The sequence below is a fragment of the Melanotaenia boesemani genome, chromosome 11, assembly GCF_017639745.1.
Source record: "Melanotaenia boesemani isolate fMelBoe1 chromosome 11, fMelBoe1.pri, whole genome shotgun sequence".
In the NCBI taxonomy this organism is placed as follows: domain Eukaryota; kingdom Metazoa; phylum Chordata; class Actinopteri; order Atheriniformes; family Melanotaeniidae; genus Melanotaenia; species Melanotaenia boesemani.
Window position 1 is genome coordinate 7648130 of NC_055692.1, and position 14314 is coordinate 7662443.

The 14314-nt window shown below is 38.0% G+C and overlaps 1 protein-coding gene across 5 annotated transcripts in view; it reads left to right on the plus strand.

Annotated features, from left to right (window-relative positions):
• slc23a2 (solute carrier family 23 member 2) overlaps positions 1 to 14314 on the plus strand; it is a 40386-nt gene that overhangs the window by 21091 nt on the left and 4981 nt on the right. For all 5 annotated transcript variants that reach the window (XM_042000336.1, XM_042000337.1, XM_042000340.1 and 2 more), the window contains 12 exons: positions 1603 to 1701; positions 2537 to 2653; positions 4592 to 4749; positions 8848 to 8936; positions 9173 to 9240; positions 10807 to 10988; positions 11697 to 11817; positions 12382 to 12538; positions 12791 to 12938; positions 13054 to 13159; positions 13434 to 13701; positions 13855 to 13950. In XM_042000336.1, coding sequence (XP_041856270.1) covers positions 1603 to 1701; positions 2537 to 2653; positions 4592 to 4749; positions 8848 to 8936; positions 9173 to 9240; positions 10807 to 10988; positions 11697 to 11817; positions 12382 to 12538; positions 12791 to 12938; positions 13054 to 13159; positions 13434 to 13701; positions 13855 to 13950 — 1609 coding nt within the window. The remainder of the gene's footprint in view (positions 1 to 1602; positions 1702 to 2536; positions 2654 to 4591; positions 4750 to 8847; positions 8937 to 9172; positions 9241 to 10806; positions 10989 to 11696; positions 11818 to 12381; positions 12539 to 12790; positions 12939 to 13053; positions 13160 to 13433; positions 13702 to 13854; positions 13951 to 14314) is intronic.

A 14314-nucleotide genomic window follows, 5' to 3' on the forward strand; every position in this document is an offset into this window, starting at 1 on the left:
ATCGCAAACCATACAAATCAACATTTCTCCGTGTGATTAAGTTACAAATATAGAAGGGCAGTAGTCCAAGCGTGGCCTTGTAGACAAAAGTGTACCAGTGTCCCAACCTAATGGTGGACAAAGAAGGCCAACCCACTCAAGAATACAGTTCACAGTGATGGGTCAGGGCTCTACAATTTGTAATTAACCTCAAAGAAGCATGATAATCAGCATCAAGCTTTCTCAGACATTGAACTGAAGCATTTGTGAGAAAGCCCTACAGCTCAAGGTTCAACAGCACCCTTTGCTGGCGAGAAGAAGAATGCTGTCTGAACAAGTTAGGGCATGTACAGCCCCACTGACAAGCCGCAGGCTAGTTGCAAGTAGACTGTATGAAGCTGCGTGGACTTTCTGTGTGTTTTCCCAGTTATATGTGCGTACTTGAGGAAATGTAAGTGCTTTCCACTTCTGAGTTATGGATAAGTTGTTCGTTATTCTAATTCATGTTACTGTGGTTTACATTTGATGCTGGTAATGCTGTTAGGACATTTTTTCTTGCTCCTGCTAAGATTAATGATGGAATTTGCACTGTTTCAACCCCTAATACTGTGTCTACGCTATCATACACTTATAAAGCATTTTCTTTGTAATGTTTATTGTTTTAACTGCTGAATATTATGTTGAACATTTTGTAATACATTTCATTGTTTCCTTTCAGACCACACACACACAAACACACACCCACACACAGACACGTATACCTGTATCCTGTACAACAATGTCAAACCTCAGAAGTTCTATTAAAGAAGAAGAAAGCAGATCTCTCTCTCCAAGTGCCTTGATTCTCTAACCAGAATCATAGTCGATAATCTGCCGCCTCAACCAGCATTCCTAATATTTGAGACTCGTCCCCTCAAACAGCATTCATATACAAAAGATCTCCATAACCTAAAACGGATATAAAAGTTGCAAAGACAAGCTGCTTTTTCACCTCAACAGAAAAACAAAATTTGTTTCGAAAGAAAAAACCCAATTTCAGTTTGAGTTTCCTCACAAGATTATCAATAGGGGGGTTTGAAAGCGAGAGCATCATCAAGCAGGATACCAAGATACTTGTACATATGAACTACCTCAATTTCATTTCCAGTGGATACTGTGGGGATAATTTGAGGAACCTTCTTAGAATTTGAGAACAGCATTAATTTACTTTTATCAGCATTAAGAATTAGTTTTAGCTATCTGTAAATCATCCTTAGGTCATGAAAAGGTTATAAAAAAAAAAACACCTTGTTACCATCTTCTTGTTCTTTTTTCCCCCCTATAGGGAGCTTCTCTTGTTTTTATTGAAACAAAAGTGAAGCATATTTCAGAGAAGCACATCTTCATACATAAACATAGTCCATTTTCAGACACTCAGGACATTTTTTTTTTGTTTTTCCACACAGCATGGAGCTTAGGCTTTCAGACTTTAAATACTAATCATCACCTTTTATTATTTTTAATGGCTTTGTCTGCATCCTCATTCTTCTTACAGGATTACCAGGATGTTTGGTTGTCACACTGTTCAAGTACTGCCTTATAAAAGTAAAACATAAAAATCTTCAGTTATGTTTGTGTGTTTAGGTGGTAGTAAATGGAGTTGGCAGTGCTAGTGGAGACCAAGATACTGAGAACACAGAGCTGATGGCCATCTACACTAAGGAAAATCAAGTTGCTGAAAAGGTAACTTTAAAAAACCCATCACAATCACATGGTTAAAAAGCTTAGTCAGTAACAGACTTATGCTTGTTATGACACTATAATTTTGTTAACCGCTGTTAGCATCACACTTTTAGTAACCTTTTTTTTCCCTTTCTTAACCTTTTGTCCTTCATCCTGCGGCCTCATACCACAACAAACACTCTTTGAACAGTCAGAAGAGCTGCTGGTTTCCATTTGCATCTCAGCCACCAGATTGAAAGTAGTACAAAGACAACGAGGAAAATAACTAAACTGAAAACAATCTTTGAAAAATGTGCTCATTTCAAAGCATAATCATGATTATTCTCATTATGCTTTTTTCAGATTCATTTTTTAAGATTAGTAGAAGTTAAAATAGAAAATTAAAAAATTCCTGGTGACTGTACCAAGCTATCAAGCATAGTTTTAAAGACATAGTTAAGTTGTTTATAAGGTTTAATAATTTTATATGTAATAAATTCTAAGCAGTGTGTACGGTGGTTTTATCATGTCCAGTGAGTAAAGCCACAAGGTTGTTGTATTTAAAACTATAAATGAAAAGTGATGGTTTGGATGAGATATGGACCAGAAAAGAATGACTCACTAAACAGTTATCTTCTTCTTCTGTGCTCTTTTCTTTGTCACAGTGACAGTGCATTTTTCTGACACACTCTTTTGCAATTTTTTTTTCACTCATTATTTCAGCCTTTTTATTCCATTCAGTTCAGTCGTCATCACACATGTTCAAACATGCTGTTCCCATGAGTTTTTGATGTTCTTAAACCAGCTTTTGTTATAACAACATTAATATTGTTTCTTTATGTCATTGTGTGTATAGAGCTCAATGTCTGAGACCCTTGACAGCACAGACAGTACGGATGCACGCAGAATGGAAATGATCTATACCATTGAGGACACCCCACCTTGGTACTTGTGTGTGTTCTTGGGCTTACAGGTAAATCTATACATACAGTTGATGAACTGAATAACCACCCCCTCACATGCAATTAGTTTTTTCAGCTCAGTAGTTTTCCTCTTACTGCTCACACTTCATTACACAGCTTAATGTCAGACACAAAAGTAGGATTTTGCTCCCAGTAGTCATCATGCTGGTGGTTCAAGAGGTTGATGTCCTCACTGTGACAACAGTGTGTCTGACACTGGATTTCCCCCATGTGTTATTTTCCTTTATCCCATAATTACTGCTGGAATGAGCTCATGTCTAAAGAACATGAAAAAAGTCAACACATCTAAAAATATACACAAAGCTTTAGCAAGAAAAATTTCCAACTATTACCATTACCTATTTTAAATATGTGAAATCTATCAAATTGTAGGGAGAATAGCACATTTCTTTGATGGATTCAGTCCATTAGTCGCCTGTCAGTCGGGAAAAAAGAAATGCTGACGGGTAGAAACAAAGAAAATTATTTCTTAAGCATCAAAAAAGACTAATTTTGCTTCAAACTATAAACAGTCCAATGCAGGTTATTTAAGGAGGATTTGACTCTCATCACGTTTCTTTTCTCAGAAAGGGCTCAGCTTATAAAGTCTGAAGTTACACCCATATGGGGAAAAATCCAGACCAGTTGGAGCAAGATTAGAGTAGGACTGGATCTTCCACACATGCTCCATGGCTTACATGAACAATGAGTTTCATACTTTACATTAATCTATTGTGGGTAAAGATTTTCCACAATTTTTGCACAGTTGCTCTGATTAGTAAAAGCCTTCCTTGAGAAATCCAGTCTGAACAGGAAATGCTGTTCCGGTAAAATAGTTTCTATTAACTGGTTTGTTCATACTTTTTATGATGGTGCTAGCAGATCTAAAACAAAACAAAGACTTTCCCACCAGTTGTTTTGTTCCTATCTCTTTAATTTCACATAAACCTGACAGCATACATGGCCTGGCCAAAATAAAAAGTCACCCCCAAAAAATACACATCACACACTCTTAAGATTTATTTCCATCGAGTGTTGCATTCATTTTTCACCAAAGATCTTGTAGTGATGATGGTAGAGTCTGACCACTGCGCAAAGCATTCTCCAGTTTATCCCAAAGATTCTCAATGGTGTTCAGGTCTGGGCTCTGTGGTGGCCAGTCCATGTGTGAAAATGATGCGTCATGTTCCCTGAAGCACTCTTTCACAGTCTGAGCCTGTTGAATCCTGGCATTGTCATCTTGGAATACGCCTGTGCCATCAGGGAAGAAAAAAATCCATTGATGGAATAACCTGCTCATCCAGTATATTCAGGTAGTCAGATGACCTCATTCTTTGGGTTCATAATGTTGCTGAACCTAGACCTGAACCTAGACGTGACTGCATCAACCCCAGATCATAGACTGCCACCACAGGCTTGTACAGTAGGCACCAGGCATGATGGCTGCATCACTTGATCGGCCTCTTTTGCTACCCTGATGCTCCATCACTCTGGAACAGAGTAAATCTGGTCTCATCAGAACACATTGCTCCAGTCTAATCTTTATGATCCCTAGCAAATCAAAGCCTTTTTCTCTGATTAGCCTCACTGATTGGGGGTTTTGTTATAGCTACACAGCTGTCCAGTACCTATTTGTTTAGTTAAATCATGATGGCAACTTTTTTTTTTTTTATGGGGCAGTGTATTTTGCCACAGGAATGGTAAATGGAGTGCATTTAATACTTTTCTTAAGCACTTAAGAGCTTTACAGTAAAGCCACAGTAGTCCATTCAGACACACTTTTTAATTCATTACATTTAGCACTCTATACATAAACTCTGAGGGATCAGCATCTTGCTAAAAGACCAGAAATATCTGTGGCGTTTTCATACATCACTTCCAATAAACCAATAAAATGATTTACAACCATTAAAGCTTTGACAACACAAACAAGGCATCTTTCTTTTCAGCACTACTTGACATGCTTCAGTGGGACTATTGCAGTGCCGTTCCTCCTGGTTGAGGCGATGTGCGTCGGTTTTGATCAGTGGGCCACCAGTCAGCTCATAGGGACCATCTTCTTCTGCGTGGGGATCACCACCCTGCTGCAAACTACCCTGGGTTGCAGGTAAAAAAAAATAATCACCATCTTGCAACAACACAAAGTAAAGAAATGCAGGCACCCTTTGTACAATGATGTTTTGTACACGTATACCTTAATTATTTCTGGCCACTTTTTCAGCTACTTTCTCTCATCACTGACTACTGCCAATAATACCAACATATAGTTCCTCTTTAGTCCTCTTAATGTCAGGTCCATGTTTTTTTTTCTTTTTTTTAACGAGTCTGCATGCCTTTCAGCTGACTATAGCAATGCTTGTTCAGCCTGTTGATCATATTTTAAGTTCCCTGTTTTGTTCATGAGACTGCAGTTGTCTTTTTGAGGCTGAAACTTCAACTAGAAACTTTCTGTTTCTGCTTAACAGATTCAGATGACACACTTGAGGGCCAAGATTTTTCCAGAAACTAAACAAAAGAGGAAATTTACTGCTGAGGAAGGAGTTAGATCTGGTTTCAGAGTTTCATCACTTCTGGGCAAGTGATTCAAATAACTCTGAAGCTATAATTGATTAAATCCACTGGCAATAGTTTGTGAGAGGCTTTTTTACTTGGAAGACCCACTTTCAGACATACCAGAGCACACATGTTAAGAATAACTCGTTTGACCTAGTTCTCACAAATGTGCTCTGTTGATCTCATTTGCTTGTTTTTTAAAAATGCGTATTTTCTTATGTCACTCTGCTCACTGCTTACAAATATTTCTCCTCGTGAGCTACTTTCCTCTGTCCTCACTTGTGTTGTCTGACCTTTTTATCAACAACGAAATGTTTGGCTACAAATTCACTCTTGCGCAACTTTAATGTTGCTTGTATAGAATGTGATGTGTGCAATGTGTTTTATAATCTTTGATTCATTTGAGCCACCCAGAGTTTTATTAGTCTTCCTTTTTGCCCTTAAACAAACAACTGTTTCTATGGATATTATCCCATCTTTCAGGGTTGGTACTTTAATATAAGCAGCTCCTGCTAGCATTAGGTGTTACTTTGCTTTCATAAAAGAGGATCAGCTCCAAGACTTAGACTTTCTCATTTCCCTTTTTTTTTAATAAATGTAATCTTTCCATCTTATCATAACACATTCTTTTGGGCTCATTAATCGTTGCTAAGTTGCAGCAGCCACGTCATCAAAGTTTCCTCGTTCAAATGAAGGCTGGGTAGTTCCAAGGCCTTATTAACATAGTGTACAAGCACCGTCCTTCCTCTTCTGTTATTTATTTTATTTACACAAGCATTCCTGGAATAAAAACTAAATATATTAGGAAACCTCAAATCCGCTGTGCTGTAGAAACCAATCAGTTCTGGTGGACTCTAGATCTTTGTTCTGCTTTTATATCACATCTGCAATACCTGGTACAGGAATAACAGAATATTACTGCATCTGTCCAGTTTACATGTGATTCAGCTTTGAACTCTTCATTTTCTAAGACAGCATGAAAGTGTTCACACTCAAGACAAAAAATAAAATAAAATCCCAATAAAATTAGATCAGATTTGTAACTTACAGGGAAACTTATGTTGTGCTTTTAAGTTCAGCTTGTTTTATGGTAAGGTTGTAAGACTAAGGCTCTTAGTGAAGAAGTCGCCCTCTGTTGGAGCTTCAGATCAACTACATCAGCTTTGACTGTGCCTTTACAGTTTTAAATGTTTATTTTTTCTAATTAGTGTTAAGACTTTGGGTTCTTGGCCACTGTTTTTGTCTTTCTTGTGTGTCACATTTGCTTAGATTTATCAACAAACTGATGTAGTTTGTCAGGACATGCTAAGCTGTTTGAATATGTGTGCTCCTCTTTTGGTGTATATTTTTTAAAAAGTTAAAAACTGATAGGATTTCTCATTTATCTATTTTTATTATTATTATTATTTCTAGCTGTGCGTTTTACTTTTTTCAGATTTGTAGCCAAAAACAAAATCTGTTTTTTTTTTTTTTAAAGAATAAAGATGCATGACTTAAAATTTGCTGCAAACATTTCTTAAAAGTAAAAAGATTTTTCCCAAAACTAATCTACAATGTCAACACCAGGGAAATTCCAGAAAAGACTTTGTTAGAGGCTTTTGGCTCTCAAGTTAAAGTTATATAAGTTGTTATCTTTTGTTCCTCTCTAACCCAGTTCTTCCTTGTTCTCTGACACAAACACGGGTCTGGTCTTGGCTTTAACGTGAGTGGCATTCCTGTCACACCAGCAGCCCACTCTCTCTGAGGCAGGGCTGAGCTGAGGTGACAGACGGTGCTTATCTGTCCATCTCTCAGTGGATTACTGTCTCCTGAGAAATGCCACTGAATAGGAACAACCGAAGGAGGGAGAGAAAGAAGTGGGTAAAAGGGAGAGACAATAGGAAAATGTCCAGCAGCAAAAACAGTAGTCTAGTTTAGTTGTTTGTGTCCACACAGATCGTTGGGCTTTGCTTTATTTGTCATGCTGTCTTTAAGAATATTCTTTTGGTTATATAATAATAGTCAAGTCTTATCTTTATTTTGGCCCTAACACAACCTTAATTATCCTACTCTCTGGATTGTTTATGATGTACCAAATGTAATCTGAGGCCAGATGATTTGGACTGATGGTGTGAGTTAATGTGATCAGTTTCTCATCTTTTAACTCGCTTTGCTGAAGAGTTACCATCCCAACACATCTTCTTGTAAAATCATCTACCAAACACATATACTTTGCAGATTTTATTTTCGAATTCACATGAAATTGTATATTTTAACTGCAGTAGAATCATCTTGTATCCAACATATCTGCATATAAATTTCCTCTGAACTTCGAATTCTTTACTCTTTTTTTCATGAAACCAGTCATAATCTGTTGCTTTTAGTGTGGGTATTAACTCTGATCACAAGATGCCACATGTGAGAATAATCTGAAGAGATATCGTGTGGATATATAATGGTGAGGAATATGAAAACATGTTCATGGCAGTAGTGAGATGGATGGTGGAGGGCAACCAATCCAAGAAAGGTGAATATCGTGTGCATTACATCCACGTATTCTGGCTGTGTGCAGCTGACATCTGCAGATATGTGGCCTGTGGAGTACATGTGGAGGTTAAATATGCAGATTTTTTGTTCAAGCCTGAAGTCTTAAGTGTCTTTACCGTCATTTTCCACCTCACTGAAAACAAACAGCTTTACAGGAGATTATTTGTATAACAGCATTTTACATAGATACATGGTTTCTGGAAAAAACTAAAATCTGCTAACATCAGAGGCCTGCACTTTTTTTTTTTTAATGAACACGGGTCCTGCGGCTTTTGGACTACATTGATGGATAAAAAAAAAAACATTACAGCTGATTAATTCTATTTAACTTATTGGTCCCGCCGCTCTTTAACTGACCTCAGCCTAGTCAGCAGCAGACCCTCACCTGCAGCTTTAGGCTGGTTTAATATAGTTAAGGTGTTTTTTGTTATTGTTGTTTTGTTTTTAAGTTGAAATCTGTAATGGTGCTATCTTTAACTCAGCCCTCAAAAGTCTGCACTGCTGAAGATCTAACATTAGTTATGGATGCTTCAACAGTGACTGATGATACGGGATCTAGAGATTTTACTTAACAAGAAAACTGTGATCCTAAACACAAATGGGTAATTCACAGATATAACCCAGCCTGAAAGAAACACAGTAAGAAGTGAAATAAATATTTTTGTCACCTTTAACACTTCATTATTAGTCCTCCATACATTACAGCCGTCTATTCTGTTCAACTAATCTGTCACATGTGCTTTCTGTTGATTTGTAAAACTATTGTATTGTAGCTATAGCCCAGTAAACATTACTAGTAAATCTTCTGTCAACAAATACAAGCTTTAGTTTCTTCAGTCTGTTGAAAGAGCAATCTGCTTCTTTAATAATGATTTTGAACATTAAGTTGTTGGAATGATGGTGGTGTTTTCCAAAATAATTGGTCACCTTTTGTAGTGTTTTTATACACATTGAAGCCTCAGGTCCTTCTTCATGATAAAGGCTACAGGGTGATTTTAAAAATGACTACCAAGATGGCGTGAACGTTGCATCCCACACTGATAGTATACAGTTTCTATACACAAAAATTACCAAGTAGTTCTTTCAATTCTGAATGTCATTTCTAAATTGGAGTTTTTGTATTCAGGTTGCCTTTGTTCCAGGCTAGTGCGTTTGCCTTCCTTGCACCAGCTAAAGCCATCCTGTCACTGGACAAATGGAAGTGTAACAACACAGGTAACACTTGCCTGGCTCTTAAACTGATCAATACAATACAAATGAAAAATGTGGTTATTGATATCTTTGTTTATTTTGATCTAAACTCCAAGAGGGTCTGCAAATAGAGCAGAAAATTAAATGGCTCCAAATGAGATTAAATTCTCTGTATGCTTCAAATAAATATCTACAACTTCACATGTGAAATTTATTATTTTCTGACTCCCTTTTTTATTCTTATCTTTTTTCATGACCAGTTCTTCCAGTACTGAATGGGACAGAGCTCCTAAATACAGAGCACATCTGGCACCCCAGGATACGAGAGGTGAGGCAAAGAGGCGCATGTAAAAACTCATATAGGCTTAGATTGGAGGAGTCCTGTTGGATGATTATAAAATCCTCTGTTGTAAAACCTTTCCATGTGGAAAAATGGGTTGAGTTTGTTGTAAAAACTTGTATAAGATATTCACTTTAAGTAACGCCTTACACAACTTTTTTTCCAGCTGTTATTAAGCTTTTTCTCACCCTAATATTTAGTCAGTTGCACTATGAGTGCGGTTTGTTTGCTCAGACAAAGAAATCACTATATCTGTATGTCTGCAGGGTTTGGCTTTGGATGACAGATGCTCTTGATTTGTGTTAACCTTTTCAGTTTGCGTAAGCACGTTGAGTAATTGTTTTTTATGTGACGTGAATGAGACTAAACTCAATCAGGCTGAATCACATTGTAAAGTCTGTGTGATGAACGACAACAGAGCAGAGCGTAATCAGGGTTATCACTCACAACGCTGATTCTGTTACTGCATGTAATCCGACCGCGGCACTGGCAGCTTGCGCTCATTTCTGATTCATAAATGAGATTGGACAAATATTGTGTAAATGAGATTTCTTTTATTGTGTGGGTAAAGGAAGGGGGAAACGTGGCTGTGTGCCGGGTTTTCCTTCAGGCTGTTGGCCAGCAGAGGTAGTAAGTGCTGATTCACTGCTGCAAAGCAAACATTTAGTGTTATTGATCAGTACCTCTGTTTTGCCTGGATCTTAAAGAGATCTTTCTTTTTTTTCCCTCAAATATATAATGTTACATCTCAGTAATTTATGTTAAATAAAGCTAAAATTTAGGAAAATGTCATCCCTTTGACCAAAAGCAAGGCAAGGCTTGAAACATATCTGAAGGGTTGATTTAAATTTATTTTAAAATTTATTTTATTATAAATTAGCCTTAAAATTTTACATCTGGTCATTACAGATTTCTACATATGGTCTTTTTCTCCAGCATAACATACCTATAGCTTCCACCAAATATCCCATCTTAATGGGATGTTTCAAGTTGTTTTTCATAACAGCAAATGGTATGATGAAAACAAGTCAATTAAAAAAAAATTAAAGAAAATAAACATGCCATTAGATTAAATGATGCTAAAATAAAATCTAAAAGAAATGGTAGTGAACTTTATGGAATAAAAAACAGCATCACAATATTCATTGCAAGAGAAAAGGGTCAGTCTTTCATTCGGCTTTAAATGTGTAATCTATATTTAATATTAAATGCCTCCATTCTGTGTTTGTAGAATGGAAAACCAGCCACGCACCAGTCGTTTTGCTAATGTGTTTCATGTTATTGTGTTGAATTGAAGTAAATAAAACCTGGGTGGTAAACAAGGCATTTCAGGCACTCCCGAATTGGCTGTTTGACAATAACCCCCTTTTAAGATGGAATTTTGATTGTATAACTTAACTCTTTATATTTCCAGTCATCCTCTTATACCTCTCTGAGAATGCTTGTGTACTTCATAGGTTTAGTTAAAAAAAAAGAACATGGTGTAAAACTGCAGCTGTATTAAGTATACTTTAACATTTCTTACACATTCCTGTTTCCTTGGATTTCCATCAGATCCAAGGGGCCATCATTGTTTCATCCCTCATTGAGGTTTTTATTGGAGCACTGGGTCTGCCAGGGATGTTGCTGAAATACATCGGGCCTCTGACCATCACCCCAACTGTGGCACTCATCGGGTTGTCGGGCTTTCAGGCCGCAGGGGAGAGGGCCGGAAAACACTGGGGTATTGCTATGCTGTGAGTACAGGCCCTCATGCAATGAATATGCATTTTTAGTTATCAGTAAAGACATATTTGAAGTGACATTTCACTTAAATCCCATTTCCCTGTTGCCATTTACAGCAAGAGAACACTCCGCTTGATCGTTATGATTGTAGAGAAGATTGTAGCTTTAGTATCCTGACACCATTTTTGTCTGCCATGAAAGCTGTCTCCACTGGAAACCACTGAAACTACATGAACTAAAACAGTTTGTTTGTAATGGAAAAATATATATTTTAAGAGTCGTATGTTTCAAACTGAGAAGTTTTTTTTTTTTTTTTTATCAGCTAAAGCTTTTTTTTACTAAATTGAAAAGTCATTAGTTAACTAGACTATTTTACAGTAACTGCTTAAGAAAAAATTGCCTTCTAGATGTCCTCTGTTTTGTCTGGTTGTGATCATCAGGTGATATGACATCAGCTTCCGCTGAGTCATTGTTTTTGCTGGAGGGCCTCCCTTCTTGCTCCACAGGGACGGAGGATATGTGCCTATAATTGCCACTGATTTTCTGAGGCAGTTAAGATAATTGATTGGCTCTTCAGCCTCTGGAGTCATAGACATAGAAAGGACTAAATGAAACATGTTTGCACAGGATTATCTCTCTCACAGGAGAATAGTAATAAGTATAGGAAACGATCAGACATGGAGATTTGCCTAACTGAGGAGGCCTGTATGTGTCTGCAGGACTATCTTCTTGGTGCTGCTCTTCTCTCAGTATGCCAGAAATGTCCACTTCCCCCTTCCAGTCTACAAAGTTAAGAAAGGCTGGACTTCCTATAGGCTGCAGGTCTTCAAAATGTTTCCTGTAAGTACTGGCTTTGTGCCTTTTTGTACAAACCATGTTTGATCTCACATTTCATTTCTTTGCTTACAGTCTTAACCTTCTAAAGTGTTGTAAAGAATTTACTTCGGTTTCTTTACAGCTGTGCGTCTGTAAAAGTATAATTATTCAGCAGAGCTAATCTCATTCTCCCTCAGTGTCTGGACAGAGTGTAAATCAATCTGTTTCTACCCTCTGCTGGTCAAACACTTAAAAGCACCACAGTGGCCTATCAGTCTGATTTTATCTGTCTCATTAAAAGGTGTTGCATGGCTGATCAGCTTCGTATTCACAAAGTTTAAATGGGGCCTTGGAAGCTTCCAACAAGTACACTGAAAAGCACTCCTAACTTCACTAGTTTTCTATAAAAGAAAGAAAGTTAAATGATAATTAAAATAATATTAATCACACCTTCTTTTCTTTTTATTTAGATAAAATAACTAAGCTGAAGTAACACAAGTGTTTAGGTTTAAAACTGTGTGAATGTGTTTTTCTTTTTTTTTTCCATGTTGAAAATCTACTAAGTGTTCTCCTGTCTCTTGTCCCTAGATCATAATGGCCATTCTGGTGTCATGGCTGCTGTGTTTCATTTTCACTGTGACGGATGTTTTCCCGCCAGAAAAGGACAAGTACGGTTTCTACGCACGCACAGATGCACGCCAAGGAATCCTCTCTGCGGCACCGTGGTTCAAAGTTCCCTATCCTTGTAAGTCTGCTGAGCATGATGAGGACAACAAAGAGGAAGCTGAAAAAGATGGCAGCTGCAGATAGTTTACCCTTGATAACAAAGAGGAAGAATTATGCTATAAAGTGGCAGATTTAGAACTGCAGCTTTGGTTTGTCAGTTACATTCAGCTCAGACAGAAACCAGAAGTGTACATGCAGTAGGTTGGTGTCCTCATAAAGATGAAGCAGGTGTTTCTCAGCTCTGACCGGCTCTGTGTTCTCGCCTCCACAGTCCAGTGGGGCATGCCCACTGTAACAGCTGCAGGTGTGATTGGCATGATGAGCGCTGTGGTGGCCAGCATCATCGAGTCAATTGGAGACTACTACGCCTGTGCTCGCCTCTCCTGTGCACCGCCTCCTCCCATCCATGCCATCAACAGGTAACTCTTTTTTTCCTCTGCCTCCTTCTTCTGTCCAGTACTTTGTTCATGTGGTACATTCCAGGCATTACACTGTATTTGTGTTAATTATGCTGCTCATACTCTGTCTCTGTAGGGGCATTTTTGTAGAGGGTATTTCCTGTGTGCTGGATGGTCTTTTTGGGACAGGAAATGGCTCCACGTCCTCCAGTCCCAATATAGGCGTCCTGGGAATTACAAAGGTAACAGACAACCACCGTTTATTTCATTTCTGTTATATTTTGCTGCAGCCCTGAAATATTTTTGATATTCGAGTAGATCTGTGTCTGAGCGCAAATGTCAGAATCATTATCCATAATTCACCATTAACAGCTGAGCGGTTGCTCTTATACAGCATGGAAGCAGCAACAAAATGTAAATGTCAAGTGAATTAAATTTTTATTTTTTATAAAATTTCTGTCAATAAGGTCTGAAATATTTCCCTTTTTTCTTCTTTTGCTTTGATTGGTCCTCCAGGTGGGCAGCAGACGTGTGATCCAGTACGGCGCTGCCATGATGCTGCTACTGGGCCTTGTGGGTAAATTCAGCGCCCTGTTTGCCTCTCTGCCTGACCCCGTCCTGGGAGCCCTGTTCTGCACCTTGTTTGGAATGATTACAGCGGTGGGACTCTCCAACCTACAGTTTGTCGACCTCAACTCCTCCAGAAACCTTTTTGTCTTGGGCTTCTCCATCTTCTTTGGTCTAATGCTGCCAAGCTACCTCAAACAGAACCCGCTGGTCACTGGTGAGTACTAATGTCATGTTTACAACCTCACAACGACCAGATATTTATGCAATCTATTAAAAGTGCTTGAATTGTTTAACTAAATATATTCACTTTTTCATACTTTTAGTGTGCTTACTATCACAAATGTATCTGTGTCTTTATCTTTCTCAGGTATAGTTGAGATTGACCAAGTGCTGAACGTGCTCCTCACCACCGCAATGTTTGTTGGAGGTTCTGTTGCCTTTATTTTGGATAATACTATTCCTGGTAAGATATTTCATTAAATCCTTTTTTTTTTCTTCTTCTTCTTTCTTTACTAGTCGATGTTGAAATTTATCTGTGATTGACTAGGTTATAATCATGACATCATGATGCTAGTGGGTACACAACTGTTGTCAAAGGAAGAAAATAACTATTTGGCTGTGACTGCCAAGCAGGTACAGGTTTGCGTAGAAAGGACGACGTCGGCGAGTCGGTTGTTAATCTGATCATTGGGATACTTCAGGGGGAGTGCTGGAAGACGTGGCTGGGAGGAGGAAGCCTGGGTTTAAACTTGCCAACACCCAGAGAAATGATGGAGGATGGATGGACAAATGTACATCAGTGCCTTTCTTTTTTTTTTTTTTTTTTT